The sequence below is a fragment of the Dermacentor andersoni genome, chromosome 11 (assembly GCF_023375885.2).
Source record: "Dermacentor andersoni chromosome 11, qqDerAnde1_hic_scaffold, whole genome shotgun sequence".
In the NCBI taxonomy this organism is placed as follows: Eukaryota; Metazoa; Arthropoda; class Arachnida; order Ixodida; family Ixodidae; genus Dermacentor; species Dermacentor andersoni.
The window spans coordinates 119,307,989-119,322,093 of NC_092824.1; the positions used below are offsets into that span (position 1 = coordinate 119,307,989).

The 14,105-nt window shown below is 45.7% G+C and overlaps 1 protein-coding gene across 1 annotated transcript in view; it reads right to left on the reverse strand.

Annotated features, from left to right (window-relative positions):
- Positions 1–14,105, reverse strand: part of LOC126539638 (tyrosine-protein phosphatase 69D-like) — a 111,895-nt gene that overhangs the window by 13,946 nt on the left and 83,844 nt on the right. Inside the window, exon 26 of the mRNA XM_072285246.1 lies at positions 7,062–7,187. Within this exon, the coding sequence (XP_072141347.1) occupies positions 7,062–7,187 (126 nt within the window). The remainder of the gene's footprint in view (positions 1–7,061; positions 7,188–14,105) is intronic.

Here is a 14,105-nt window from a genome sequence, read left to right on the forward strand (position 1 = left end):
GGCAGTGGACAGCGGGTAATATCCGTGTCACACGGGCGTCTGGAAGGCCTTCCAACCGATAGTCAGTTGACTCAAAGGTCAAGTTTGAGCTGCGACATGGGCGGTTTCGAAGGCCGCCGAGTCAATAGTCTATCGAGTCAACGGAGCACCTTACAACTCTATCGAAATCTCGATGGCCTTTGAGCAACGGAAACTGAAACAGCGCGAACATGCCCTCTCATTCACAGTGGGCTCGTACTCACGGTTAGAAAGAACAAATCAAACCAAAATGCTCTAAAATGCTATATATGAGCGTTATTAATTATTCAATAAAGTATTTTTGCCACTTGATATGTGCGAACTGCACGGATGGATGGATGGAAGGTAGGAGCGTCCCCTTTGAAATGGGGCGATGGCAGTTGCCACCATGCTCAGATTTTTATTTTGCCTTTAATTTTTATTTTTATCTGTGTTGTGTGTTATTGAATTTCTCAATTTTCTTTAAATACGTCTTCCTACCCTTTTAACCTTATGTCATTTCTCTGCTTTTCAGCCACCAATCTTCCAATCGCCTTTTGCTAATTTCCACCGCATATTTATTTACATGACTATTATTATCTCTGAACCCTAGGGCCTCAGGAAGGGTGACTGTGGCCGCATCGACATCGAGCTTGATACCATCACGTTTTAGTATGAGGTGTTCCATTGTTTCTACATATTTACCACACACAGTACATGTGTCTTCTTCTTCGTTAAATTTCTTTTTATAGCTCTGCGGTCTAAGACATCCTGATCTAGCTTCAAAGAGTAGGGCACTGACTCTTGAGTTATCATAAAACGCTTCCTTCCTGATCTGCTGTTTCCAGTATCGATATAGTTCCATACTACGTTTCTTTTCCACTGAATTTATCCAATTTTTACCTTCCGCATTTTTAACCTGTCGTTTAATGCTCTGTCTTTCTTTGTCCTCATGTCTGGCATACTTACTGGTTAGCTTCCTAGTTCTTTTCCGCCATTGTGAGTCAACGCTCTTTCTGTATAGGTATTTAAACACTTTAGCTGCCCACCTGTTATCGTTCAATTTCCTCAGACGTTTTTCATATAGGATATTACTCTGAGCTTCCCGTGCTTCGAACGATGCCCAGCCCATATCTCCCTGTACTGCTTCGTTTATGGTTTTCCCGTGGACACCTAGTGCTAACCTTCCCACAGCTCTCTGATTTACTTCTAGTCTCGACTGAACCTCTGCCCTTAAACGCAGGACCGCATACCCGAAAGTAAGCCCCGGCACCATTACTCCCTTCCAAATACCTCTCAGTACCTCATACCTGTTGTACCCCCACAATGCCTTATGCTTCATTATCCCGGCATCTCTTCGCCCTTTTGCTATGAGAGACTGTTCGTGCTTTTCCGTGTACATCTGCCCTTTGTTTATCCATACCCCGAGATATTTGTATTAGGCCACTCGGGGTATTTCATGGCCTTGTATTGTAAGCTCCTGATCAGTTGTATCGTTGAAAAACATCCCACCGGATTTAGCTGCACTAAAACTGAAATCTAAACTGTCTCCTTCGTCCCCACAGTAATTAACCAGTTTGCAAATCTTCCTAGTTATCTGCTAACAGTACAATATCGTCCGCATACATTAAACCCGGTAGTCGTTGCTCAACAACCTTTTCGCCTAATCTGTACGACAGATTATACCGTAGATTGCTTCGTTGTAACCTTCTTTCCATGCTTATCATATAAAGCATGAACAGCAGTGGTGATAGAGGACAACCTTGCCTTAATCCTTAGTGAACCTCGACAGTTGTCGTACTCTTAATTCCTTCCCATGTTATTTCAACATTATTTTCTCGATATAGTTCCTGCAGAAAATAAATTACCTCATGACCGATACCTTGAGCTTTTAATATGTTCCGCAGGAGTTCCCTGTTCACGTTGTCGTATGCACCACTTATGTCCAGGAAGGCTAAATACAGAGGTCTATTTTCCGCCTTAGCTATTTCTATGCACTGGGTAAGCACGAACAGGCTATCATCTAAGCGCCTACCACTTCTGAACCCGTTCTGAAGTTCTCCGAGTATTCTATTACTTTCTACCCATGACTGCATTTTTAATTTCACCGCCTGCATCGCCAGCCCACATATAACTGATGTTATCGTAATTGGTCGGAAGGATTTTATGTTCTTCTTATCACCTTTCCCTTTATAAACCAAATTCATTTCACTCTGTTTCCAGCTGTGCGGAATTTGCTTATTTGTTATGACTGCCTCCAATGCTTTTATCAGCGTTTCCTTGCTTCTGGGGCCAAGTTCATTATTTACTTGATTGGAATTTCATGTATCCCCGCAGACGTGCATATTGAAACATTTGCTTCCGCCTTTTTCCAGTTAAGATTGTTCAGTTCTAAGCTGTTTTCTATTATGCTATTCTGTGTTGCTCCCTCACTTGGGGCGATTACCCTATCGTCTTTCCTAAATGACTCTGCTATAACTGAACCAATGTAGTTCACAGCGTCATCTCCCTCTAAACAATTTCCTTCGGTATCGTGAATCTGTTCCTGTTTTCTGTGATTAGCTTTACCCAGCCAGCTTATATGGTTCCAGAATTTTCTTGACCCCCCTTTAGTTGCATCGCAAACTTCAGCCAGCCAGCGATCAGAGGACTGCTTTATTTTAGCCTGGACTAGGACCTGTACTGGTTGTTTCTTTTGTCGATAATATTCCCATTTTCGGCCTATTTCCTCTTCAGATAACTGCGCCCTCTTTGCTTCTCTGTGTTCCCAAGATGCCCACCGTCGTTGTTCGATGGCCTCTCTAATTTCCTTATTCCACCAACTTCGTGGCTTCCTCTTTCCTCTCCAGCGGTTTACTCCTTTTACTTCTTTTATTTTTGTACTAATGAGTAGTTCTAACTGATTATAATCCCACCTTTCCATGGGATGTTTCTCTATTGCTTCCTCTATGCCAGCCGCTATTTGCGCTATTTGCGCGTCATTTAATTTTGCGTACTCTTTTTGACTTCCCTGCATTTCTCTTTTGAGTAGGGCTCCCAACTGTAGACTAATACGCTTATGATCACTTCCGAGGCTGTACTTCCCCTCTTCGTCTATTTCCATTATTGCGAGCTTGCTATACAACCCCTGCGACATTAAGCAGTAGTCAATGGTCGTTTGTCTGTTACGGGACTCCCACGTGATTTGTCCCTCACACTTAGTTTCTCTATTTAATATAAGTAGGTTGTGTCGCTCACAGAAGTCTAGCATCAACTTCCCATTACAATCTGTGTATCCATCCAGATCCTCGATGTGGCCATTCATGTCACTCAGCAGACAAATATCGGCACCTTCTCCAAACTGCTTTATATCGTCATCGAAACACTTCACTAGATCTTTGTTCTCTTGCCTGCATTTGTCCTCTGTCCCTAAATAAACTATCCTAGCCATGCCTTTTTACCAGCAATTGTACCTGATACCCAGACATGTTCTTTGCAAGTTAACTTTATTCTTTGCCAATTTGTTCCTTGGTGTATGAGCATACCTACTCCTCCTCCCTTTCTCTCCCGTTTTGTTATGTTGCTCTCTTCCCAGATGTAGCCCTCAATAAACGGTGGGTCTTCTAGATCCCTGAGGTGCGTTTGGCATAGCGCGTATACACCTACTTCTTCGTCCTTTAACTGTTGTTCTATTTCTAACCACTTCGCTCTCTTTCTACCGCCTTGCATGTTTATGTACCTGATCCTGGCGTTAAATTTCTTTGTAGTTTTCTTCCTGGACCTCCTAGTGGCCATTTTATAGGCATCAGCCTCTATTGTTGCACTTTATACACTGTTTCTACCTACCCATACGCCCTGAGGCGCAGTGGACCCCCTAAAAAAGCTACTGCCCGACCTGCCAGGCGCCAGCCGATCTCGGCTCCTAGCCTTCCATTAAAGTGGATGCCATCTCGTGTAAAGCCTCCACCAAAGCCTGCTCTATGCACTTCTCTGTTTATGTCTGCCACTTCAAATCCTTTCTCCTGGCTTAGCTTTCTTATCTCACGATTAACAGCCACAACGTCCTTGGCAATTGCTCCGTTCCTTCCTTGAACCTCCGGCACTGTGCACATACTCTCTACAACAGCGACGCAAACATTGTCGCAGTTTCGCTACATCGCTACTAGATACTTTTGGTTTCGCTACTCAAGAACTTAAAAACTAAACATATATGTATGGCAATGTATGAAAAATTTTTTTTAAATGCATAAACAAACATAAAAGAAATTATAGTGCTTTTAAGTATTTTTAATGCTGTTTAATCTTTTGTGACATGAAAACGAAAATAAAGATCCACAGCGCCACACAATTTTGCGAGAAACACCTGAACCACTCAACGGCCTTTAAAGAGTGCCGTGTAGCAGCGCGACAACTCCTTTGAGTCGATAGAGTTGTGGCGTTTCGAAGGCCGTCGACTGGAAGGCCTTCCAATTGTGCCCGTGTGACACAGGTATAAGTCTCTCTCATATTTTTCAGGGTGGCAGAAAGTGGAACACAGATTTGTATAGGGAAGAAACAGACGCATAAGCGCATGTTTTCACTTAGCAAACAGCTTAGACAGAACCTTCATCAATTACATACAGTCGAACCCGACTATATCGAACCAGTTTACATCGAATTATTCGGTATATTGAACGATTTATGAACACGCCATAGTTACAATGAGTATATATAGCAAAAATTATGCTTACATCGAACAAAAATAGCAGCGACTCCCGATATATCGAATGACAAACAGCGCAAAAGTGCCCTCAGAAGTTGGCTTTCCCTCGCGGTGACACTGCGCCATCCAACCGCTCTCCCTACTGTGACCGTGCTGCACGGAGGCCGTGCTGCATCGGACGAGCTGTCGACACCCCACTGCAAAAAATTATCCTGGCCTGCCCGCAGCACTTGCTCAGACAGCCAATCAGAGACTCTTGTGCCCTCTTGTGGTTCTTGTGGTTCTTGTGGGGAAGGAGAAAAGGCTAGCGCTATTTTCTGCATGCCCATGCGGGAGCACGGCTCAGCGCCAGCAGGGTGGAGGGGATGGGGTTAAAAGAGAGAGAGGGTAGGAGGGGGAAAATCGTGCAAGATGGCACAAGTGCGAGTTGTCTCGCTGCTTTTCTTTTCTGGTTCATTGTGTTTGCGCCTTGTGGGCCTTCTCCCGCAGTGTTGCCATGATGAAGCGGCAGAATTAGCTTTTCCCCGTGAAGCTTGAAATCATAAAGCGAGTCGAACGCGGTGAGAAGTCGGATGACCCCGTAGCGTGCAAGATTCCAAGGAGCACACTCAGCACAATATTGAAGGGGGGAAATTAGGGCTAAAGCGGACAAACTCGCAATCTGGTGCCTGTGGCAGCCGACGTTTACGCACGGCCGTGTACAAGTGGTTCATCCGAAAGTGCTTCAGACGTGCTGGCTACTGCGTGCCTGGCAATGATTGTATATTCTGATGAGTGCAACGAAGCTGTTGCCAGTGTTGCTGAAGTTTGGAGTGAGCTGTTAGAATTTCCGGAAGCTGTTGATGAATCAATGGTGGACGAGTTTGTGAGTGCAGATGATGGTGTCGCGACCACGGGAGAGCCCAAAAATGAGGACTACATTGCCGACATCGTACCGAGCACAAATGAAAGTGGGCACAATGAGGAAAGCAGCGATGGCCCTTTGTTCACATCCTCCGAAATGATTGGTGCACTCGCACTAGTCCGGTGCTTCTGCGCGAATGCGGAAGGTTGCGGCCTCAGCTGCTCCGACTCCTTTGACAATGTGGGGAAGTGCGTGCGTCGCAGACAACGAAATTGCCCAAGCAGAAGAAAATGCAGGACTATTTCATGTGAAACTAAGCTAGTTTCATCGATAAAGTGATTTTATAAATGGTATGTGCTTTTACGACATCCAATTATTTAGCTGGCTTATATCAAAGTATGCTCTATATCAAACTGATAGGCTTTTTTTTGCGAGTTCGATATAGCTGAGTTCGACTGTACTTCATAATTTTCTAAATCATGTCACAGCTAAAAAAGTGAAAAGTATTCGTTATGAAAAAAAAAAACACACATTGACTGGATTGATTTTGTCGAGCAACATTCGATCACCAGTAGTCAATTGCTTTGGTGCTTCATGCAATAGTTCTGTGCTTGAGTGCTTCCATGTACGTGGCATAAACTCTTTCGTTTGTCATTTCTCTGTAATTGAATGTAAGTTGTTTTGGATGATGTACTGTTTATTACTTCTTTCAGTGTCTCTTATGGGCGCTCGCACTTCAGTGTTTTTGGATAAAGACATTTCAAGCGGAGAATTCCCTTGGCTTTATCACGCTTCTTTCAACCTTTCTTGTCAGTGCGACACGCGCCGTTACTAAGTAAAATTAATAAAATGGTTTTGTGTGCGTCACTATGCGTCTACCTTTTCATTTTGTGTGGCCCTGTGCAACAGGGCTCAAAATTATGCTATGTCAAGTAGTAAGTGCATGCTCTATTTTTAAGCCTGAATTTCTCACTTAGTGGATGGAAAACAGCTTACTTTAGTTAACAAAATCATGGATCTTTACTGGGCACAGCGAATGCCTAGGTCATTAAAATGTCCTCAATGCATGCTGAAATGATCCTCGAATGCTCTTCTGAGGACGTCCTGAGGATGTGCTGAGGCTGCACAACAGGACTTGATAGGGTTGTTTTGAGGCTCGCGCGGGGATGTCCTGAGGACGTCCAAACATACTCAATTGTATGTCCCGAGGATGACCTGCAGATGTCATTGTGCTGTCTGGGAGGCCTTTGTTGAAAAGAGAGCGTCTGAGAGATAAGTAACTTCGCGCTCCGCTTGCGATATCCATGCACGATGCACGACTGCAAAATTTGGCTGAGATGTTCACAGCAGTGCATGCTACCTGTGGACTCTGTTCTTTCACCAAGCTCGAGGGGTGGTTCTGGGCCCCCTCAGCAGTGTAAAAAAATTATATAACTTCTTTTGAACATGATATCATCTCTGTGCAGTCCACAACGCTAGATCGCTATGTGGGTGCACATAATTAAGGACAAGCAGTCAAGCAAGCAGGACGGTGGTTACCTTCACATTGATGACGTCAAACTCGCGTTTGATGAAGTGGTTGCCAATGTCTTGCGAAACAAACTTGACTTTGACATAGTCGCACATGAGCTCTCCATCAGAGGGCCAGTACTGCTGGCATTTGGTCTGTGTGCAGTTGAGGGAAAATACAAATTAGGAGCTCACTTACACTGATTGCTGTTGACAAAACCATGTACCTATGTGAACCAAAGAAAGAAATTGACACTGCCAAGAACATGAAGCTCTATTAATTTGATGGTATGTTGATGAAGTACAAGTTCAACAAAAACAAAACAAGACATGCACTACGTGACCAGAGCCGACTGTCAATAACTTTGCTAGAAGAGCACTAGCTATATACCATAAAAACTCGCATATAATATGAGTTTTTTTTCCTATTGTTAGCGTCCCAAATTTTCGTCTCATACTATATGCGGATCCGAACAAAAATTTAGGTAAGAAATTTGGGCTAGAAGTTTTGGTTTCATTATTGCTGCATGGCAATGGCTTGACTTCGTTATTGCTGCGTGGCTATGGCTTGGCTTCCTTACTGCTGCGTAGCTATGGCTTGGTTTCGTTATTGCTGCATGACTACAGCATCGTTTCTTTATTGTTGAGTGTGCACCTTGGCAGCACACGTGCAAACCACGCTTCACGAAGTGCATCTTTTTTATTCCGCACTGAAGGACCAAGATGTCCGGACCCCGAAAACAGTACTTGGCTGCTTTAAAGAGAAAGGTTATTTTAGCCGCACAGGACATCGGCAACAGCGTGGCCAGGAGGTAGTTTGGCGTCAACGAGGGAAGAATTCACGGATGGCGTCGACAGAAGGAAGCCCTTTTGGCATGCAGCGGAACGCAAAGAAGCTTTTGCAACCCGAAGAGTGGGACATTCCCGGAAATCAAACTCACCCTGATGGAGTTTGACTGTGAGCGTGGAGCTTATGCAGGCAAAAGCTAAAGAGCTTCCAAGAGAAAAAGGGCTACCGAGCTCCGCCTTCAAAACGAGCAAGCACTGGATTTATTGCTACATGTGCTGTGCTTGATCTTCCTTACGCCGCCGAACTTCAATTTCGCAAAAGCTGCCAGAATCGTTCGAAGAGCTGCTTTCGAAGAGCTGCTTGTGGCTTTCCAGCGCCACATTATTTTGCTGCGCAAGTCCAAGAACTTCCAGCTAGGGCAAATCAGCAATGCTGATCAAATGCCAGTTTATCTGGACATGCCATCGCTCCTCATCATGTACGAGTAGGGCTCTAAACAAGTTTGTCCAGTCTACTGGCAACGAGAAAACGCGAGTTACCGTCAAGTTGTCATGCATGGCAGGTGGACGCAAGCTCCCACCCTATGTCGTCTTCAAGCAGAAGACAGTGCCTAAAGGTGAGGAGCTGCCAAAAAATGTGGTCGTAGGATGCCATGAGAAAGGATGGATGAACGAGAATCTTGTGCTCGACTGGATAAAGTCCATCTGGTGGAGGCGGCCTGGCGCACTGTTGTCGTTCCTGTCCATCCTCGTGCTGGATGCATTTCGTTTGGCCGACTCAGTGAAGAGGCTTTTGCACAAATCCAGCACTGAATTCGTCGTTATTCCAGGTGGGATGACGTCTTAGCTGCAGCCTTTAGATGTTTGCGTGAACAAGCCGTTCAAGGACGCGGTGAAGCGGTGTTATGCAGATTGGATGCGTTCATGTGAGCTTGCTTTGACGCCGACCGGGCGGCTGAAGCGAGCTTCGCCAGCCACGCTATGCAAGTGGATTGCGGACGTATGGGCCAGCATACCAGAGGACCTTGTGCGTTGCGCATTCAAGAAGTGCGGCATCGCGAACATGCTCGATGGCACAGAGAATAAGTACCTCTGGGAAGATATGTCCGACAAGGAACTATCTGAAGCGAGCACAGCTGAGGAAGACAGCGATTGAAGTGCAGAGTGCAATTTAAATAAATGTTTTCCTCGAGTTTTCCTAACTCGTATTATACGCGGATAAAACTTTTTTTTCCATTTCAAGTCCCAAAATTTTCACCTCGTACTATATGCGGGTTCGTATTATACGCAAGTCTTTACGATATAGTCTTGCTGAAAGAAATTAATAAATAAACGAACAAGAAACAGAACAGACATGTGGGCATGACACACATGCATATCGTTGCATGTACATATTGGCTGAAACTTGTAGTAGAATGAAAAATTGTTAAGGGCCAGACAACATACAGTGGAATGAAAAATAATAGGTGTTAAATGTTAAGAAATAGGAAGACAGCAGTATAGATAAGGGAACAGGCTAGGTAGCCGATATCCGAACTGATATTAAGAGAAAGAAGGGCAGCTGTGCAGGCATGTCATGCATAACCTGTAGTCTATCCGAATATAGAATGGGTGTCAAGAGAAAGAAAATTCAGCCGAGGATGGCAATGATTAGGTCTTGTGATGAGAATACACAATTTGTAGGCACAGGATACAGTTGGTTGAAGCAGAACAAAATTAACTGGAGATATCTGGTAAAGGTGTTTCTCCTGCAGCAGATGTTGTTACGTGCGGAGAGAGACAAGCAAAGGAACTAATTAGTACTATGTATTTACAAGAGCAGCACAGCCAGAGACCAAGATGAAAACCAGCTTGTGCCACGCAAACATGCCCATCTTCATCTTCCTTTGCGCCATGTGTCTTAAGCGTCTGTTGTATCACAACACAACCCCCGGCAGAAAAAGCGCCGTCCCGGTGCCGTTAGGTATTTGTGGCAAGCAGAGAGTTGTAGGGCCTGGCGACGTGGACGATATCACTGGTGATTGGATTGAAGGATTTTGCGAGACTGGTTGGAAAAATTTCGTAGGTGACATAAATGACTTGGTGAGCTACGTAACATGGGCCTTTGTAACAAGACAGGAGTTCTTTGCAAAGGCTTACTCTAGGGTAAGACGACAAAAGCAGCATTAGGGCGCCTTGCACAAAGTGCTCTTCACCGTGGCAGAGGTCGTATGATGCCTCTGGTTCTTCTCTTGCGACATTGATAGGAGAGCATGCGCACAATGTCGAGCATGGTCTGCGTGAACAATGGCATCACGGGCTTCTTGATGGTAGCAAGGTGCCTAACAGTACCATGGGTTCACAGCCATACAAGAGGTAGAACGTGCAAAAGCCAGCATTGTCAAGGCGAGAATAATTATAGGCGAAAGTAAGGTAAGGTACAGCGAGGTCCCAATTGTGGTGATTGGCTGAAACATATTTTGCCAGCATCCCTGTAAAGGTCAATCGCTCAGTCAGGCCGTTGTTTTGTGGATGGTAGGAGGTGGTAAGCTGATGCTGGATAAAGCAGATGCGCATGATGTCATCAATAAGCTTCGACAAGAAGGTACGACATCAGTCTGTGAGCACTTGATGTGGAGCTCCATGCATCAAAATGATGTCGTGTAGCAGGAAATCTGCCACATCAGCTGCTGTCGCTGTTGACTATGCGACCACATATCTGGTCGCGCAGTCAACAGCAACAGTAACCCACTTGTTCCCAGACGTAGATGCTGGAAAAGTGCCCAGGAGATCCAAACCAACATGACCGAATGGCTCTACTGGGATTTCAAGTGGCTGCAGCTACTCAGTGGGAAGCAGGGATGGCTTGTAGTGATGTTGACATGGCCCACAAGCTGCAACATAACATCGCACAGAATGTGCAAGACCGGGCCGAAAGAAGCGATGGCGTACTCTATCGTAAGTTTGAGACACGCCGAGTTGTCTAGCCGTGGATGTGTCATGAGTTCTTTTAGACTGGTCGAAACGAGGTGCTTTGGGATGACAAGGAGGAGATCAGGGCCTTTGGGATGAATAATACGATGGTAAAAAGTACCATCCTAGAGAATGAAGAGGCATGACGAAGGGTCGTTGGGCGCGGATTGAAAATGATCGACAAGTGCTTTGAGTGAGGCATCATGACATTGGCGATATGGAGGAGCTGTGACACAGAAAAAACACAAGTGGCATTTTCTATGTCAGGGACATCAGAGCCGATGACAGGGTAACACAGCAAACTATCCCCTTCTTGGTGCAGGCATTTGGGCTCGTAAATCACAGAATAGACGATCATGGACTCGTAGGCTTAGAGGCTCCAAAAGCCTCAAAGCCCAACAACCAAGCCAGCCCGACCTTGAGGAAGGAAAGCCAGCAGAGAGCATGATGATCGATTACTACGGAAAGGGGAGGGCCGTAAAGGTAAGGAAAGAACTTGGCAATCGCCCAGACAACAGCAAGGCACTCTCGTTCCATAACAGAATAGTTGTGCTGTGATGGTGAGAGGAGGCTGCTGGCATGAGCAATAACGTTATCGTGGCCACGCCGACGCTGGGCTAGGACAGCGCCTACACCATGACCACTGGTATCCATATGCAATTCTGTTAGGGCATTAAGGTCGAATTGGGTGAGGATCAGTGGTGAGGTCAAGTGCGTGATGAGGCGAGACAAGGCGGCAGATTGTGGAGGTACCCATGAGAAGGGTACACCTTTCTCCAAAAGGTCAGTGAGAGGCCGAGCAATAGTGGCAAAATTTTGGACAAAGTGGCGGAAGTAAGACCACAGCCCAAAAATACTGTGAACCTGTGTGGCTGATTCCGGAACCGGAAAGTCTCGGACAGCACGAATTTTCTTTGGGTCAGGTTGCACTTCAGAAGCATTGACAAGATGGCCCAAAACCGTAATTTGGCAACCGCCGAAACGACACTTCGATTAGTTGAGTTGCAGCCTGGCCTTATCAAAAATGTCATGTATGATTGAGAAACGTTTAACATGAGTGTCAACTGTTCGTGAAAAGAAATAACGTAGTTGAGGTAGCACAGGCATGTGGATCATTTGAAACCCTGAAGCAAGGAGTCCATCATACACTCAAAAGTGCCCGGCCCATTACGTAATCTAAAATGCCTAACTTTAACTGGAAAATACCATTGTGTGTTATAAATGTAGTCTTTCCTCAGTTCATACTGTCGACATCGACCTGCCAGTGTCCAGAGACCAAAGATCAATAGAGAAGTAGCTGGCACCGTAGAGACAGTCAAAGACATCGTCGGTTCGTGGCAGTGGGTTCACATCTTTCTTAGTCACTTTGTTGAGATGGCTGTAATCCACACAGAAGCTCGATGTCCCATTCTTCTTCTTAACCAACACTACTGGTGCTGGACTCGAAGTAGGCTCACTGACGTTTTTATTGAGGATCTTGTTAACCTCAGTTTGAATTACCTGGCGTTCCGATAGAGATACTCGATATGGTCTATGGTGAATAAAAGCAGCATTTCCTGTATTAATACGATGTTTGACAGCAAGCATCTGGCCTAAGCAGCGATTTCCAAAGTTGAAAACATCCCTGTAGGAAAACAAAGCACAGTAGAGGTCCCTGGCTTGTGCAATAAAATAAGAAAAGGCATCTCGCAATCATTTTTTGGATCTTGAGATCAGCACAAGAGGCTTACTTTTGAGAACTGGCAGGCTCAGGCGAACTATCGTGTGAGAAAGCCACCACGTGATGGTCATCCAAAGACAAGTTGGGCGAGGCAAATTCCTTAAGGCACAACTTGCTTGGTTAAACCAAAGTTTACGACAGGGATGCAAGTCTGCTTGGCCGTGATAGTCAGAACTGTGTAAGGTACAGTGACAATATACTGCAATAGAATGCCGGTCAGTGGAGTGATGAGATACTCTCCATCGGGAATGGGCGGGGAAGAAGACAGTTCGATATATGATAATGATTTGGGCGGCAGTCAAATGAAGCAAGTGGGGCTTAAGCGGCCGAGGGTTGCATCACAAGTATCTGAAAGAATAGGCAGTTCTAGGCGAAGGGTGCTGGCGGAGCAGTCAATAAGAGCCGAATGTGGCAAGAGAAAATCAAGGCTGAGAATTAGGTCATGCAGGCAATCCGCAATCACGGTAAAAAATACAGCAGTGCAGCGGCCAGCGATGCTTATGCACGCTGTACACATATCCGATGACAGGAACAGTACCGCCATCTGCAACGCAGATGACACGTGTTGGTGCAGAAGCTTCCTAATTTGTTGTCAGAAGGCAGCACTCATAATGGAGAGGTGAGCACTTGTGTTGATCAGTGCAGTGACAGCCGTGCCTTCAACATCGACTTCAAGAATGTTCTGGTTCGTCGGCAAAGTAAGCAGAGGATTTGAGGGCAAGGTCGACCTCGCAGCGTCACCTCCGGAAGCTGCAGTTCCTAGTTTTCCGGCTGGGTGTGGGGGGGGTAATGGACAGTGATGAAAAGCGACAAGGCTGCGGCGAAGGAGACTGGCGACGTTGGGGTGACGGCGACCAGTCGTAGCGAAAATTCGGAGCAGGAGCATCAGCGGCAGTACGATCCTTGCGAGAATCATTTGAAGCAGTAAGTGCAGAGTTATGAAAGTATGCACTGTTGTATGTCAGAGACAGAGTTGGCTATCGTTTACAGCAGTGATGAGTGATGTGGCCAATTAACGCAGCAGCAGAAGAAGCAGATGGGCCTGTCGTCAGAGGTGCGCCATTGAGACGGGTTGCAGGATGGGGCGAGAAAGGATTGTTGGGGATGAGGAGAGCTGCCAGGAAAGTGCTGCACATTGGGCGCGTGAGTTGACAAGTACATGGAGTCGAGACCCACGTTTTCAAATTTTTGTTGTACAATAATTTGCCTGGATAGCAGCACCCATGGCTCATGATGAATCAGTGGGCATCATGGAGTAGGATGCCGCCAAATAGGCAGCCTCGAACTAGCGGTGAATGACACGAGTTACATTGTCACATGGGATTCACTGGTGGGGATGGTCCTCACAAGTCAACATAGCTGCGGTATTTGGCAGGCGCACGATGTGGGGGTTAATACGTCGGCTCTTATAGCTTGTTCGAAGCAACGACATTCTCTGACGATGGATTCAATAGTAGAAACATTGTCAAAAACCAGCAATTTGAAGGTGTCCCCTGTGATACCCTTTAATATGTACGCCACTTTGTCTATTTTAGACATGGTCTCGTCAACATTGCAGCAAAGAGCCAGGACGTCTTGTATGTACGAGACGTAGGGCTTTGTGGGGCTCCTAG